At 44.0% G+C, this 16516-nt stretch overlaps 4 protein-coding genes, 2 non-coding genes and 2 pseudogenes across 6 annotated transcripts; 6 read left to right on the forward strand and 2 right to left on the reverse strand.

Annotated features, from left to right (window-relative positions):
• Nucleotides 1-422: 422 nt before the first annotated feature.
• On the forward strand, nucleotides 423-753 carry YALI1_C22481g (uncharacterized protein; the record flags this gene model as incomplete). The annotated part of the gene is made up of 2 exons (XM_068282422.1): nucleotides 423-532; nucleotides 576-753. 2 exons carry the CDS (start codon nucleotides 423-425, stop codon nucleotides 751-753), a joined length of 288 nt encoding a protein of 95 aa, XP_068138523.1.
• A 5238-nt stretch (nucleotides 754-5991) lies between these two features.
• YALI1_C22541g (uncharacterized protein) lies at nucleotides 5992-6794 on the reverse strand (the record flags this gene model as incomplete). Its single annotated transcript, XM_068282423.1, has 2 exons — nucleotides 5992-6430; nucleotides 6616-6794. 2 exons carry the CDS (start codon nucleotides 6792-6794, stop codon nucleotides 5992-5994), a joined length of 618 nt encoding a protein of 205 aa, XP_068138524.1.
• Nucleotides 6795-6913: 119 nt separating this feature from the next.
• YALI1_C22546r lies at nucleotides 6914-6987 on the forward strand. The gene has a single exon. It is a non-coding gene; the product is annotated as a tRNA-Val (tRNA).
• A 905-nt stretch (nucleotides 6988-7892) lies between these two features.
• YALI1_C22556g (uncharacterized protein) lies at nucleotides 7893-8393 on the forward strand (the record flags this gene model as incomplete). Its single annotated transcript, XM_068282424.1, has 1 exon — nucleotides 7893-8393. The coding sequence occupies one exon, from the start codon at nucleotides 7893-7895 to the stop codon at nucleotides 8391-8393; it is 501 nt and encodes a 166-aa protein (XP_068138525.1).
• A 3132-nt stretch (nucleotides 8394-11525) lies between these two features.
• Nucleotides 11526-13442, forward strand: YALI1_C22592g (uncharacterized protein; the record flags this gene model as incomplete). Its single annotated transcript, XM_501877.2, has 1 exon — nucleotides 11526-13442. The coding sequence occupies one exon, from the start codon at nucleotides 11526-11528 to the stop codon at nucleotides 13440-13442; it is 1917 nt and encodes a 638-aa protein (XP_501877.1).
• Nucleotides 13443-13576: 134 nt separating this feature from the next.
• Nucleotides 13577-13658, reverse strand: YALI1_C22613r. The gene has a single exon. It is a non-coding gene; the product is annotated as a tRNA-Lys (tRNA).
• Nucleotides 13659-15086: 1428 nt separating this feature from the next.
• On the forward strand, nucleotides 15087-15227 carry YALI1_C22627g (Compare to YALI0C15719g, Misc non-coding, no similarity; annotated as a pseudogene).
• A 306-nt stretch (nucleotides 15228-15533) lies between these two features.
• YALI1_C22632g (Compare to YALI0C15741g, Misc non-coding, highly similar to uniprot|Q6CHB7 Yarrowia lipolytica YALI0A10461g) lies at nucleotides 15534-15926 on the forward strand (annotated as a pseudogene).
• The last annotated feature ends 590 nt before the right edge of the window (nucleotides 15927-16516 follow it).

Consider the following 16516-nt stretch of genomic DNA (forward strand, 5'->3'; position numbering starts at 1 on the left):
TGTTTCTGTGGCGACTATTGAGTCATTTTTGATGCTGGCTGAGGCTACTGTTCCAACCTGGCGGTGGCAATGTTGGACGCAATGCTATCATTTCGACGGGTGAATTGTGCAACCAACTCCAACGCTGGACTTTTGGCTGGAGAGATCAACTCTGCAGCGCAAAATCAGAGCGTTCTGCCCTGTACGATCTTTTATTTCAAGTCCTTTGCAAACCCCTCCAAGACACTGCAATGTGGTTATAAAACGTGATTGGACCTCACTCAGTTAAAACCGGTCGTATCTTACAGATGTACTCGTAAGTAATTGGAACTAGGCCAAAAAATAGCTACGAAGGAGCCTTTTGGAGCCTTTCCAATCGTAAAGAGTGGCTATTTTCGGGTTCTGACAAAAAAGGGAGGGAAAGACTAGCAAACAAGGCTACTATGGCAAATCTTCTCTGTAGCGGAGTCCTCGATATTCGTTTGTGTCCAGTTCTGTCTGTATCCAGGTGCTCACTGTGCTCACGATGTTCACGGGCTCTGTCGTTTTTCCAGTAGTGACACAGTCGAGAAGGTCCTATCCCCGAGATCGTCAAGTTGTGAAGTCTTCTGGTGTCGAGTCGTCCAGTCGTCTAGTCGTCAAGTCTTCAGAGTGGAGTCGTCAAGCCGTCAAGTCTTCAGCTCACGAGCTCAAGAACTGAAGTGGAGAATCGTCGACACGACTGAAGGGGATCTACCGAGTCTGAACCAGTCTAATCGAGCTGAACCAGTCTGATCAAGCTGAACAAGTCTGAACGAATATCCGAACCAGACCTGATCCGATCAAGCCAGACTTCATGAACCCTGACAACTGATTAAACCGTCCAAAATCGACGATAAAAATTCATTGATAGGACCTTTCAAATGGGCTAAAGATTGGAGGTTGTGGGACCCTCAAACACATGTATAAGACTCGACTATACTTGCCGTCGCTCCACACAGCCACATGTGCGCTCGGTACGGCACTTTTTGCGAGTACCAGTAGCTGCTACTTGTGCATGGACTTGTGATTGGCGCCAGACTTATGATATCGACCGACGCAATGGCACGTACAGTACAGTTGCCCCCACTGCATGCATTTACATGGTGGCCACTTCGCGGCTTGTTCCATAGACGGCAATGGAGCTGCGTGGTCCACATGATTCATGTGGTGGGCCTGGCATGGCTCATGTGTGTGTCATCACGGCGATTCCAGGCAGGGAAACGGGGTCTTCTGTCATTCCTCCGTGGCACATCCTCCACAATCGGAGTTTTCAGGACCCCCTGTTCCGCTCGCCCTCAAATCCAGCCAATTTTAATCCCCATTGATTTTTCTGGGTTGCTCTAATCCTTGATCCGCTTCAAACTAACCGGATCTCACCGACGGAGATTGCAAGTGTAGTCCGGTGATCGGTTTGGGAAATATTCCATACCGCTGCTGCTCGTCGTTGCTTTTTGCGCGGTGCTTTTTCTGTCTGGGAAAAAGCAAGGAAAAAGCAACGACGATATTGTCTCTGTAGTTTGGAGTCGAAAACCTAGACCTGCAAACGGCGGACTGTACATGAAGGGAGAGCAGGAAGCAGGTAGCAGGGAGCAGGGAGAAGTGAAAAGAGAAAGGGAGAGCTGGGGTTCAAAAAAAAAAAATGGCCTGATTTTTTTTGGGCCACAATTAAAGTGTCCGATAATCCACAAGGGGAATCTCTGAAGGGTCCGATCATATGCAAAACGTATAATAGATTGTGTGGAGCATTTTAGACACAGGGGCGTTTCGTCTCGGGTACTGTACAGTACGAGTACAAGGGCGTACGTCAGCTAGAAATTGGATGAAGATTTCTTTATTACAGAGGAGATTTTGTTTGCTTTTACAAGTATTCCTTTTTGATTCCACCAGCAACTGGATTTTTAGGATTTTTTACTTTTTTTTAATTTAAATTTAATTTAATTTAATTTAATTTAAATTTAATTTTAAGTTAATATTATTGTATTTATTTATATTTATTTTTATATTTATTTTCTATTTTCTATTTTTCTATTTGATATTTTTATTTTCTATCTGTTACTGTTTGAAGCTCGCTTAAATTGTTTGTTCTTTCTTTTGACACTAATTATTCGTGCCGTTTGCCGGCGGGATATGAAAAAGAAATTCCTCAGAGGCGAGAGATAGCACAACAAAAAAAGCACTTGCAAATGCGCAAAACACCGACTATATGCGGACCCTGCAAATCACTATCGACCAAGATAAGCCACGTGATGTTATACGGGCTTGAATAATGATCCAAAATGAAGATGCCCAGAAAAAAAAATTAAAAAAAAAAAAAAAAAAAAACCTCCCCCCCTGTCTAAAATGCTCCATTCCTTCACAGTACCGTTGGATAATTACAAGTTCAATCCCTCCCCTCCCTCTCATCAACAATATATCATATACAGTGCTCTCTCATACTCCTCGATCTTCAGTTTCAAAACGACCATCCCTGCACTGTTTTTGAACGCACGTATATATGTATAAAAGAGCAAAAAAAACCCCCCGGCTGCTTCGCCATGATTGCTCTATGATTTCAAATAATAAAAGAACCGGCGAAGGAAGCACATCCAGTGGAGACAGAGCGAGATTACCGCACCGAACCACAGCCTATCTGCTAAAAGCCGTCTAGGTTTGACATGAAATGTCCAATTTATGGGCAATACGAACACAGACTAAGTCATTAGAATTGCATTAATCGGGCCAATCTGTTGATGTACTCGGTTGCTTTATTGCTTGCACACACAGTCGCTGCGCCATCCTATATCCGTGATTTTCAACCTGCAGCAAGACAAACCACCAATGTTAAACAACACAAGAGCGAAAAGGAATGGCAAAGGGATATCGTTTGATAAGTTGGCTAACAAGGTGTCTTAGAAGAAAGTGCGGATCTCAGTTCCGAAATCACCCTTGTTCCTTCCGTTCGGGAGCAGGTGCAGTAGGTTTCAATAGGAGGTGTCTCTGAAGATGGAGATTGGCTGCATTTTTATGGATTTCTGTATGCTGATGTTAGGAAGAATTGGACTATACCATTTTAATCTTTGAATCTGTGTGATTCCAATGGTGGTGTTTATATATTTCTGAGACCACCATGTCACTCATTCTCACGATTCCACCCCCTTTCAAGTTTACATTGAAAAAATAATTATTGATACAGGGCTACTAAACTAGATTCAATTAGCAACATAAGTACATCAAATGTCACTAATTTCAGAGACATTGGATTCCGTCAACTTTTCCCTTCTCCTGCATTGCTCTATTGTCCGTTCTGGAATGTGCGAAATTTCGCTATTTTCTGCATACTTTTGGAGTCGTCTCATTCTCGGAACCGGCTCTCAGAAACAATCGAAGAAGTTCTTCAATTCGATTTCGATCTCATCAGCTTCATTATCCATATGTCAGTGAGTACTTTTCCTTGATAGTTGTCCATTTGGGGTAGGTTTTGTTTACTCACATTTTTTTTGTTCCCTCTTTTCTTTATATGTATAAAATGAAAAATAGAACACTGATAAATACAGGAACACTTGACTGTTTGATTTTAACCAACTCCAACAACTCTTTCGTTCATTTCTTCTTGTTATATGACACCAACTCGACATTCTACACTCATATCTTCCATTTCACCCGCCACCATGCATCATTGCAACTACATTTCACATCCTAGGGAGGTATAGACTTGTTCTCAAAGTTCTATACAGCAATATAAGCAACTTTTGCAGTTTTATTCGCCTTTAACTGATTTATTTCGGCCCTAGCCCAACACTATTCACATTGGAAAAGATGATCTTACAACAATCTGTGGCAATTTCTGTGGACACCAGCTCTCAACGACTATCACGACTTGTTCTTCTGTTCTTTGAGGCGTCTTCTAATCATATCTGATTATCCCTGCTTGTACTCTCAGTCGCCAAGAGAGTGGCTGTCGGCGCTGAACACACGAAGAAAACATTATTTGGGCACTGAAAACTCCATGATGTTCAGAAGAGAGTTTCTTATTGTCGACTCGAGAATTATTGGAGGCGTATAAAACGTTTTCATGCGTCTCTAGAGGTTTCAAGACGGAATTGGCGCAATGAAGACAAGCAGCTTCGGTATACCTCCCACTTTTTAAAGGAATAAATGTAGGCTGGAGTCCTTATCTCCCTCATTAATGAGAGTTCCATTGCTTATGAATGTCAATATATTGTTGTTGGACTATAAGTAAAACCCGGTTATAAACGCAACCATTAAAGTGCAGTTTTTGAAACCTCAACACTGGAATCACAAGATTGGAATCTATTGTAGAATTATTTGTGTGACATTAAGAGTTGATTTTGAGTACAAGAATTGATCTATTGGATACCTGTCAGCTTTTATTGACAGGTTGGAGGTTGGAAACACCAGATTATGGTCTTCCACTCACATTTCCCATTCGATTATTTTTAACTAAACAAGACAATTAATTTAATATAAATTGTTAAAGAGACTGTTACGAAAACGAGACTCTTGGCTCCAGTGGGCACTCACGTAATTACCCATCTGCCATTATCTGCCATAATCAATTAATATCAACTATATCGCTGACGATTGAGGGTGGCTCGATCCCTTGTATTAAAAGCCATGAGAAACAAGGGTGCAATCACTTGTCCACAAGTTTCCACGTCCCAGACATCTATTTATATTATAATTATAATTTTCGTTAGTTCTTTAAAAATGTCTCTTTCATCTACGGGATATCCGTTTGAGTCCGCTGTTGGCATTCTTCGCTCGACTAAAACGTCTTCGACAGTAAGAGTTAGTCAATCTTTATCTTCGAGCGTGCTACTGAATATTGACCAGGTTTATAATCTTTACTGGTTGCTATATATTGAATAACCATGGCTTGCTAGATGTTTGCTAGATATTGGAAGCTGTGACTTGAAGGTAGAAAAGAACCGCCGTCGAAGTTGAAATGGAGACATGAAGATATTAAGGAACTTATTGATTGGTTCCAGATGGCTTTTTATGACCACTGATCGAGTAACTGAAGTCCTCGTAACTGAAGCTGTACTACATCAGGTAACCCCATGTCAAGTCTCCGACTCCCTCCTGGGGAACCACGTCAATAGCAGACTGCGGAGAAGCTAGAGTCCTCTCAAGGGTGTCCTGGGTGTCAGTAAGGACGCAACACTCCTGAGTATTGTCGAACCTGAACGCAAGCTGAGAAAGGGACTCGAGTTCTCCTCGAATCTGATTGCGTTCAGCTGAAGAGGTTTTGCTTTGGAAGACATCTGGATCTGGGTCCAGGTTGCAGATTTGCCGACCTTGCCGATCAGTCTGGACAGGGGGAAGCTGTTGTTCAATTTTTCAGTCTCTTACAATTGATGGTGATATATTTCCAAGACAGACTTCAAAAAAAAACATACTCTTCATGGTTATTGAATCAAGATAAACCATAGATGACAAATAAAACGACTGACACAACATAGCAAAGGATTTTTCTGGTACAGTACCATACATCTCTTGGACCCAAGGAGTGTTAGTCATTCTTTAGGGCTAGCCTGAGAACAATTCCAGCTCTGAAAGACCCACTTATCTGGTGTTCCTTCCAGACTTTCTGTTCAGCAGTTGTGCATCAACTCGAGAAAAATGGGTGGCCACTCAAACTGTTTTGGTCAACTTCTGCTGGCTCACGAATCAACAAAACTGCCTTGACCAACTCGTCCCTCTGATATGCATTACAATACAGGATCGGATATCGCAACTCATTGAGATCATATGAGGGATTCTTCGTTTGTAAAGCATCAGAGCAAGTACATACTGTACCGTACAAGTATCCTGAATCGAGGTCAAAGCGTCTATTGAACCCTTCTAGCTAGTCCATAACTGCCATGGTTGTTCCAGACTGGCTCTCTAGAAACAATGTTTTACGAGATTCGGGTTGCAGATAGGTCGATGTGAGATTCTAAGGAAATTCGGTTCGTTGCGCACATTTCCGTGTTGTATTGACTGCCAATTTCATTGTCGCTTCATCTTGCTCTTTTCATGGTCATTCGGTAGTGATTGGGGCTGCTGCGACATCTGCTTTCTCTTCGGCGTCACTCTCTTCTCATCCTCCTCTTCAGCGTCTTCTTCATCATCATCTTCTTTATCTTCGTCCTCTTCTTCTCCCTTCTCAGATTCAGCCTCGACTTCAACTTCAGAATCAGACTCAGCTTCGACTTGGATACTCTCCCAAGAATCTTCAATTCCAACCTCCTTCTCCTTTTCCTTCTTCTCGTCATCGACAATTGCAACAGGATGAACACCTTTGGTCTCGGCTTCTACTCCAGCCTCCACATTGTTGTTATCGCCATCAACCACCTCCTCATAATCCTCCATCACCTCATAAGCGTCGTGAAACTCTTCAGGGGGATCCAGAAACATCCAAATCGGCTCCCTCGAAGACCTCAACAATCTGAGCGGTCTTGTCAGCAACTTCATTGATAACAACGTTCTCCACGACGTTTTCGACCATTCCGACCTTCTCGAGGATAGATCGGTGGCCGGTCTCGTCCACTTTGGCCTCGTCAGGTCTATCTCCACGTCCTGCTCCTCAGCCTCCTCCTTCTCGGGCTCATCTTGTTCACACTCGTGTTCAACCTAATGACCACAGCGCCAACATCAACAGAAACACCACCGTCAACCTCTTCAGGCTGCTCGACAGCGTGAACAACAAACTCCTCTACTTGTAGGGGGAAGACACTCATCTCCTGAGCTTCATCCCGAAGGGTCAGCTCGGAATGGGGAACAGCCCGAAGAGCTGTCACTCTTGGTAACATAGTAAGTCGAGTTATTGGCGTTCGATAAATCATACACTAGTTCGTTTTTCGTTTCGGTGTGCGCTGACTAATAACCCGACCCATTGACCTTGCCAAAATAAACTTCGAGCAAGAAAATTGGTTTCTTGGTCTAGTTGGTCATGGCATCCGCTTTACACGCGGAACGTCGGCAGTTCGATCCTGTCAGAAATCATTTTTTTGGATATTTCTTTTTTGCGAAATTCCGGGTCCAGAATCTCTGTTGTCCAAAGTTTGCTGGTAGACGACATACATGCGTGCATTTGAGAACGAAACCGGCATTGCTTGCACATTACATTGCATGACATCGCTTTCGGGGGTCTTGGAGAAGCAACCCAAAGGTTTTTCTGTCCGGCAAAAAAAAATCAAAAAAAATGGAAACATTTGCCGACGGAATGGAGAAGGAAGAAGAGTACTGATTTTTTGATTTTTGATTTTTGATTTTTGATGTTTGATTTTTGAGTTTTAATTTTTGATTTTTTATCTTTTATTTTTGTTATTAATGAGAACAGACTGGGTCATGTGATCGAGTAAGCCGATATTTCTGCTTTTTTCATCGTATGAGTCGACATTCCGAGTCGACCCTTCGACTGTCGGTTTTTAACAGTCGATATTTCGACTTGACTGATAGCAAAAGCAGTCTTCTGACACCCTTTCTCTCTCAGAGCTCTTCCTCTACACACCTCAGACGCTCTTCATCGCATTCGCGTACCAATCCGGCGTCTTTGTGTGAACCAATGCCGTGCCTTGTATGTACAGTATTGGCTGCCATTGGTAGTATGCAGGTAAGCGCAATGGTGAGCAACAAGGCAGCTCGATATGTACGGGTACAAGGAAGTCCAAGGACAGACGGGTTTGAGAGCCAATGGAGAGGAGTGGTGAGCTAAGCGAGTGGTAGCTGATAAGCGAGCGGTAAGCGAGTGGAAGCGGCAGCAAGCGAGTGGAAGCGGCAGTAAAAGGTTTGATTTGAGGTAGACCAGTGAGTAATATGGCGTATCGGGAGGGATCGAACATTCAAGGATTGTTAAGCGATCTAATCTGATTTTCAGCTGTCTCACACGGGTAGAAAATGTCTGCCATATGGGTATTGTATGTACTATACGAGTACAATACGAATATGTACTGTATGTACTTGTATTGCTACAACTTTGGCTGCTGTTGAGTACGACATGTGAACCTCCCTATTGGTGCGATAATGCCCTGCCGACCTGCCAGTCCAAACGCTCCGCTGTACATGTTCTACTTGTACCCATGCTCGGCCTACAGGTAATGGTGGAAAGTTCGAAAAGCCTTTGTGCGTGGACATTGAACGGAACAGTGGGGTCCGCAGGTTGTGTATGTACCAATGCAGGAAGGGCTTTAGTTTGTGACGAAATATGCAGATCTGGATCTTTATGGGAAGTCTTGTTGTGGGTTTGCTACGGGGTGAGTACCGGTATGTACTGTATTTACTGTGCCCGTCTCAGCTGTACAGTAATTGCAGTGTTGTTGAGAGTAAGCAGCAATGTCAACTGTCTTAGTCCTGCCATACTTGTACCACGCACTTGTTTGCACCACAGCTGCTGTCTACGTAGGTCGTGATTGACTCCATCAGCTCATGTCGAAGTTGCTGTTGAAGCATGACGAAAGGGTACCGAGGAATGTGACAATGGTGTTGTTAAGACTGGACAAGGACTAGAGTACCTGTACTAGGACTGAAGAAGATAACTGCAAAAACTATTTCTACTTTGAAACTGTATCTACTTTGTTCCAGTCTCCCGAATGGGTCTGGGTCTTATCGATTTAATAAGACAGCTGGAGGAAATGCTTTTGGAGACGCTCCAATCAGTTCAACGATCTAAACTGCCAGATTCACCTACCACCAGTCCAACTGCTCTGTATTCCAGGAACTCGTTGGATCCAAAGTACCTGGACATCTATTTCCAATGGTGAAAAAGGACAATCCTGTTCCTCAGACTTGACGTGCTATACCTGTGATCAACAGTATAAGATCGCGGCCTTACGCAATGGCAATGGGCCCTCTCGTCTAATGGGACTGCTCCCCAACTTGTCTGGGCCCTGAATCGGTTCTGAGATGATCACCGTATCTACATCCGACCTCTGCTTTATTGAGAGTGGATAATCCACCCGGTTCGAATTCTATTCAACTCTTCTATCTCCTGAAAGAACTGAAACTCAGGATCATATTGGCATCTGGGGAATGTAGTCTGCAATTGAAGTGTCTGTCTCCTGTCTGTATCTGACGTATTCTAGGGGTTAATTACAGCATGAATATCCAATCTCATTATTCATACCCTTGGAATCACATCTCCACTCGCCGGAAACCCGCTCACCAGGCCCGTTCGATTTCTCGGATTCTCCTCAAGTCGGTCTATTTCCCCAGAAAACGGGACTATTTCTTCAAAAACGGATCTATTGGACTGGCACAATTATCACCGAGAAAAAAGAAAAAAAACAAGTCTGGAACGAGCGACTGTCATGTGACTCCGAAATAAAACAAGGTTGTTATCGGTATCTTATCTCCTCTTATCGGAACCTAATTCGAAACCCGAGATATGCGGCGGCATGTTCATATTTCTTTATGAAATGATTTCGGGTGGACTCTCGTCATATCATGACTCTTTCCCCTCTGTATCTCCCAAGAGCTCGCCGCTTTAGCTCCAAAATTGCTGCTAGCTACGGCACTAATTGAGGATGTGGATATATCAATATTATGGCCCAGTACGACTGAGGCGGTAAATCAGTGATTGCAGTCGGTCATGTTTGATGCCCGAAGTCATCGATTTCATTGCACTATGAGCAACCTAGAGGTGGCGAGAATGATCAGCTTCCGGCGCCAAATTCGACGACAAAAGGACCAGTTGAAAGGGATCAGCGATATACAGAGCCAGGATCGAGACTTCTACAAGAACGTGCTCGAGAACAACTTTCTCAGAAACTGTTTGAAACGAATCAAAGAAAAACTGTCCCGCAGACCGACAACCGTCAGACCGATGAAGAGCAACAGGATCAACAGCCAGAAATCCTTGTCGAAGGGACTTGCACGGTGCAAAATACATACACGGTGGGCAGCAAACACTCACCCCAGCAACCGACATCATACACTACAAGTGGCGATAAAACAATCCACAAACTAGTTTCGAAAAAGCTCTCTGAAGTTTTGGTCGCTCTGGTTTCCATATTGGCGACGGAGACGTTGACATCTTCTCCAAAATGGACGGCTAATTTGTGAAAATTTATCGACAAAAAAAAATCTGCTGTTGGAAGCCGCTGAAGAGTCAGGTGAATCATGTAGTATTAGTGGAGTTTCTGAGAGTATTCCAGGCAGTTTATGTCCTGTACTTCCTGGTTGGAGATCCATTACCTGAGTCCCTGTAAGGATATCAATGGGAGACATATCCAGCATGTACGGTACGTACTGTACTGTAAACAACGAACTATTACTGTGGGTAAATGTCGAACTGTAGTGCTGGACTGCGATTGAAAGTGCACACTTATTCGTAGGCTGGCATGAGAAGAAGCGGAAAACGGGTCTGGTGATTCTAGCTTCAGGTTGACAGAGATCCGGCCACTTGTGACAATCAGTGTTGATGACAAGAATGCAATTGACTGAATATATCTTTTGCTGGTTGCTCCTTTCCTCTTGACTCGGCAGAATATTGTACGAGGAGTTTAGTGACTTGATACAGTGTAATGCAGTAATTAATTTCTTGTTAGGAATCTTATTTCTTCAATAAATTAGTAGCAATATCTCGGTTAATTAAATAGCTATATTGTTAATAGTTAAGTAACTTTCTATGAGTTCATCAGAAAATGTAATGCTCCAATTGGTGTCTATCTTGGATCCCTTTCATTGCGAATTCCACAATAATACAACACTACCAACTAAACCAACTACTCAGTTATCCCTTTCATAAAAATGTGGACTATATCCACTACCGTACATTCTAAAAAGACCGCACAGTACATACTGTACATACTGTACCCTGATTGTCAGGCTGAGAAGAACTGGTGGAAACAAATTGAAGGTTTACAGTCCCATAGATGATACTAATCTGGTTTTCATAATTTGGGTCTACTTGTCTCTCAACTTTTCGGAGTAATCTGAATATCTTGGAGGACGTTGCACTTTCTCGACATTGATATCAGATTTGAGAGATCTAAAACAACCAAAAGACTTTGTAGTTGTAATTGAGATGCTTCTAGTAGCCGCTTTCAGGACTTCCGTCAACTTCTCTTGCTTCTGGTCCCTTCAAAACGTCCTACATCTGTACAGTGACAAAATGATGTTTCAGTACAGTACCACACAATCAAAGAATCCAGAGCTGAGCAGAGCTGAACGAGGGGTTTATTGTCACTTAGAGACGTGGAAAAAGTCCAATGGCAAGTTTGTAGCTATCTTAAAGGCGTATAGATGGAGAGGTATAAAAATGACAGCCGAAAAATGACGAAAAACGGCCGTGAAGTGGCCAAAAGTGTATTCATGATACTTGGATTGAAGATCTGAACGGGATCAAAGTAATAATCTATTAAAAGGAGCCAACCACCCATATTTAGGGTCTTTTTCTGTAAAAAAAATTGCTCCAACGATTCCACTCATCTCATCTCATCTCATCTCTCCCTACCCTAACCCCCTGCACATGTATGCACAACACTGAACGTTAAGTGCGGATATTTTTTTATTTTTCCGCATCACATCTCAGGACACGCAACATGTCTTCGTCCTCCTCCGACGACGATTTCGGCCCCACCTTGGCCGGGATCAAGCGACCAGGCTCCGATGAGGAGCCGCTCGAGCTTAAGAAGCCCAGCAAAAAATCGCGGCTGCGAAAAGTGCAGGAGAAAATGATCCTCAAGGGCTCTTTCCCACAAACCGGTCCAGACCACGCGCATTACAATCAGTCGTTCCAACACCGGGCCCCCGTCACCGGAATAACCGACTGTAGCGGCTGCAAGAAAGATTTCGTCGTCACGTCTTCAATTGATGGAGTTGTCAAGTTCTGGCACAAAAAGGGCCCGCGCAAGGACTTTGCCGGAGACGATAACGCCGACGACGAATCCGAGGTGGTGGAAACGACTGGAATCGAGTTTGTTAAACAGTACCAGGCTCACGCAGGGGAGATTGTCGCCATCCAAGCCTCCAACAACGGCATGAACATGGTCTCTTGCGGAACCGACCAAAAAATCAAGGTCTTTGACGTGGCGGGATTCGACTTGGTCAACACGATCGACCTGGACTTTGTGGTTGGATGTGCTGCTTGGATTGACAATCGGGGAATTCCTCTATTGGCCGTGTCTAACGACCAGAAGGTGGTCATCTTGGACGTGCTGGGAGGAACTACACAGGAGCAGTGTCAGAAGGCTGTCTACACAACTGTCCATAGAACCGCCATCACCTGCATGTCTTACTCTGCCTCTCTCGATATCTGCATTTCTGTTGAGAGTAACGGAAACGTCGAGTATTGGCGTTATGACGGAGATGCAAGCAGACCTAAGGTTGAAGGACTCAACCCTCACGTGTTCGAGCTCAAGAGCAAGACCGACCTGTTTACTTTCCGGAAAAGAAAGTCAGTCCCTTCTTCCATCACAATTTCTCATGATGGACTCAAGTTTGCATGCTTCACTTTCCCCGACAGGCAGCTCTATGTCTTCTCAATATTAAGCGGCAAGATCATCAGCCAGTACGATGAGAGCCTTTCTACAATACGCGAGATGCAGGATGGAGAAACAGCATACTATGTGCCCGAACAGGGCGAATTTGAGGCGCGTTTCGCACTCGAACAGGAGGTTGGCTCGTGTGTACCCTCCTTTGACCCGTCTGATACGTTTCTTATCTATCCGTCGCTTTTGGGAATCAAGGTGGTGTCGATCCGAAACCACAAGATTGTTCGAATGTATGGCTTCAAGGACGATCTGCGGTTCTCTCAGGTGTTTCTGTTCCATACAAACTTTGAGAAGATGTCCATTGAGGCCGCGTCGGCCAAGAACCAGCTCCTGGACAAGTCATGGAACTCGGATGCAGTCTTGTTTGTTACGGCCCGTGACCAGGATAGATTCTACTTGTTCTCCAACACCACCAAGGACTTCTTGACCGGCAGAGATGCAAATAACGAGATTGAGGAGGGTTCCAAGGAGGTGAAAAAGGACGGAGAGTTCAAATCGGCGTCTAGAGTTGTCTTGCACACGAATCTTGGAGACATAACCGTTACCCTGTTCCCTCAAGCTGCTCCCAAAGCCTGTGCCAACTTTTCAGAATTGTGTCGAATTGGATACTACGACTCCACCATCTTCCACCGAGTCATCAAGAAGTTTATGATTCAGGGAGGAGATCCAGACGGAGATGGTACTGGTGGTCAGAGCATCTGGGGCAAGAACTTCGAGGATGAGTTCAGCAAGGAGTACACCCATGATCAACCCTTCACTCTCTCTATGGCCAATGCAGGAAAGAACACAAATGGCTCGCAGTTCTTCATCACTACCGAGCCCACTCCTTGGTTGGACAACAAGCATACTGTTTTTGGAAGGGTTACTGGAGGCAAGAGTGTCGTGAAGGATATTGAGGGGAAGAAGGTCGACAAGAGTGATAAGCCCGTGGACGAGGTGAGAATTCAGTCTGTGACCGTGGAGTAACAATATGCAGCATGTACTTGTAGCTATAATTTATCTGATTAATGTAACTGGCCAATGTTGTATTCTCCAAGTATTTGTTTCTATTAGTCAGCTGAAAAATGAAATGAGTAGGTGCTGGCGCGAGGAAAAAAAGAAGCCCGACGTGGGGCTTGAACCCACAGCCTTGAGATTTCTTGGAATAAGAGTCTCACGCTCTACCGATTGAGCTAGCCAGGCGTATTGTGAGGTTGTGACGAACCAGCTTCGGAGTTACTCAGTATTTTGCTTAGGTCTGCGCAGCTTCTTTGAATGCCATGCGCTCTTCTGAAAAAACGAATCCGAGTCTGATTAGCAGGTATAACATTGTTGATGGGTCAAAGTAGCTGACTTGTATTTTTCCTAGAATAAAAATAAAAAATAAAAATAAAAATAAAAATAAAAGTGAAAAGGTCATTAAAGATCCATTTGTATTACCATGAGGGAATTGTGAATGGTTAATTGACTTTTTGGTAGAGCCATTATATCTGTCTGTATACTATTTACTCTCATTTCGGTCACATAGATGTCTTGTTTGCAGTCTACACCGCAAGTTGGAGTTTCCAGATCAGAGCGGAGTATAATCGATGACTTTTAGTATTTTTCGCGTTTTTATGGCTCTAAACTTCTCTTGATGGGGGTTATAAATGTATATTTATCTTCATTGGCCTTTAATAGATCTTTTTCTTTAGTTTTCAAAAAGTTTCAGAATTTATTGAGTGTTTAAGAACACATGAAGTTCCAGAGTCAATCTCTCTCCTTCATTGGATTCTGTAGAGAAACAAAGACTTTATTAACGGATTTCCTGAGCTCTGATAATCAAATTGGTTCTTATGTTTTTTTTATTTGATATTTTTCCAGCGAGTTCTATGCTTGTTTAAAATGTAACTTTTTTTCTCTTTCTTTTTCTTTTTCTTGAATACCTCTCGCATCCAAAACCATTGGTTGAGGTACAGAATAATACTACACAGTATCCAATTAATATATTATAAGGGAAATAAAAGAGATTTGTATCTTCTCATTTCGAATTAACAGCTCCTTTAGCGTATCTAGCGTGAAACATACGACCGCATCCTCTGGATCAATTCTACCGAACTGTAATACTCAAATAAACAGACGTTTAGGATAAGTTCCTGGTACATTTTGGAATTTATTGCGTCATTTCTGGTTGTTTTAGTTTTATTGAATCACTTCTGCCAGTTTTGTGAGGGAGTCCCCATGATTTTTGCAATAAAATTGGTGAATACACGAAATGACCATCGCTAGTGAACCCAAAATATATCATATATATATTCAAATAAATAAAAGTATCTGAAAAATATTTGGATTCCATTTGAAGGTCCACTATGGACGTTTAATATCACTATGACACTGCTAGCGCTCAATTGAAATCCGTTCCTGGACCTCAAGTGTACTTTACAATTCATCTACCATGGCTCATCTACAAGTACAACGTATCACAACTACAATTTGCAATTTGGGTGGGACTCAGTGGTCCGAATATATTATCCCCAGAGGTTCAGCTGTTTGCTTACATCCTCTTTTCTATAGATTAAAGGTTCGGTCTTGTCTACATCCTCATGTCGAGGTTCGACTGCCTACATCCTTTCTGAATGCGAATCTTGGATCATGAAGATCAACTTCAGACTGCCTTTTGTGCTCGTGGCTCCTCTGTGGGGCTCAGACGCAAGCTCGTTGGCTCTGGTCCTCTCTGCTCTTAATGGCTCTGGCTTGTTTCAGCTCTGGCTCTCATTGGCAAGAAACACTTAGCTCTTATGGGCTCATTGGCACTCACTGGCTTATCGTCATGGCTTTGGCTCTTTCGCTCTGGCACATGTTCTCAAGGTGCTGGCCTTCAGCTCTCGCAGTTCACAGTTTCACCTTCGCGCTGTCGTCATCGTTTCACAGTGTCACTCTTGTGCTGGCATAACTTAACGTGTCTCAGTCGCTACAACGTCTCCTGCTCTGGGGGCTGGTGGAATTTCACCATCATACAGCTCCAGGCGGCCTTTTCAGCGTTATCTTAGTGTTGTTGTTGTTGGCATTTGTCGGTCGGCGGCTCTAGTTCTGGCTCTTTGCGGCTCGGACTGGCTCTTTGCTCTGGCGGTCTGGCAGGTTGGGCACAAACACTTTGCTCGGTGGCGGTCTTTGCAGACGCTTATGCTCAGGCGGAACAAGCTGGATCAGGTTCGGATCGTGGGTCAGCTGTTCTCTTAACCGTGATTCCTGGTGTGCTGATACCAAGCCAACAGCAGATGGAGGAGACATGACTGTTCAAACGACAGTCCATCCTTCCAAAGCATTCAGGAGTTATTACCCATGCAGGGAGTTGCACCCAAGGGAGCTACCCATACCTTCGGAGAGCTCTTGGACAATGTTTCGTGTCCGTCACTGCTTCATATCCACGGAGACAGGATTCATGAGCGGCTTGCTAAGCCTCCAGCTCGTCATCACCCTGCGTCCTCTTAGTGCATGTACTGAGGGGTTTCCTTTCACTCGGCAGCTTCGTAGCTTACGCTCAGCTTCACGTCTTAGTTACTCGCTCATGCGTTCTTCACACATGGTTTTAATCAGTCTCAACAGTTACGTCGTAGCAGAGGCTTTGCAGCCTCCGCTCAGCAACTTCTGGAATACTGCCTTGCGACAGGACCAGTAGAGCAGACCTCAAATTGTTGCTCATGCTGGGAATTTCACCCGTGGTTGCGAACCATCTGAGAGAAGGAACTCCTGAGTAGATTGCGAATCTTTGCTCGTCATAGCTCCATCCCGTAGATGCATGAAGAGAGGTGTGCTGACCCTCCAGCTCGGCAACATAAGAGAACTCAAGTTGCGTCATGGTAGGAATGAACTGTGAATGTCTGCTCGCGCAAGACAAGTATACTGCTTCCTTACTTTCGCTCAGCAGTGTCAGCATCTCTCGAAGTGGTCAAATCCTCTGCAAAGGCTGAGAGACTGATCGACTTCTGATACTAGAAAAACAGGGCCGACTAAGGGCCTTTTATATTGATGAGGAGGCCGAATTGGGTTTCAACTCGTGGTGTCAGAGGTGCGTTAGTGGC

This window comes from Yarrowia lipolytica, chromosome 1C (genome assembly GCF_001761485.1).
Source record: "Yarrowia lipolytica chromosome 1C, complete sequence".
Classification (NCBI taxonomy): domain Eukaryota; kingdom Fungi; phylum Ascomycota; class Dipodascomycetes; order Dipodascales; genus Yarrowia; species Yarrowia lipolytica.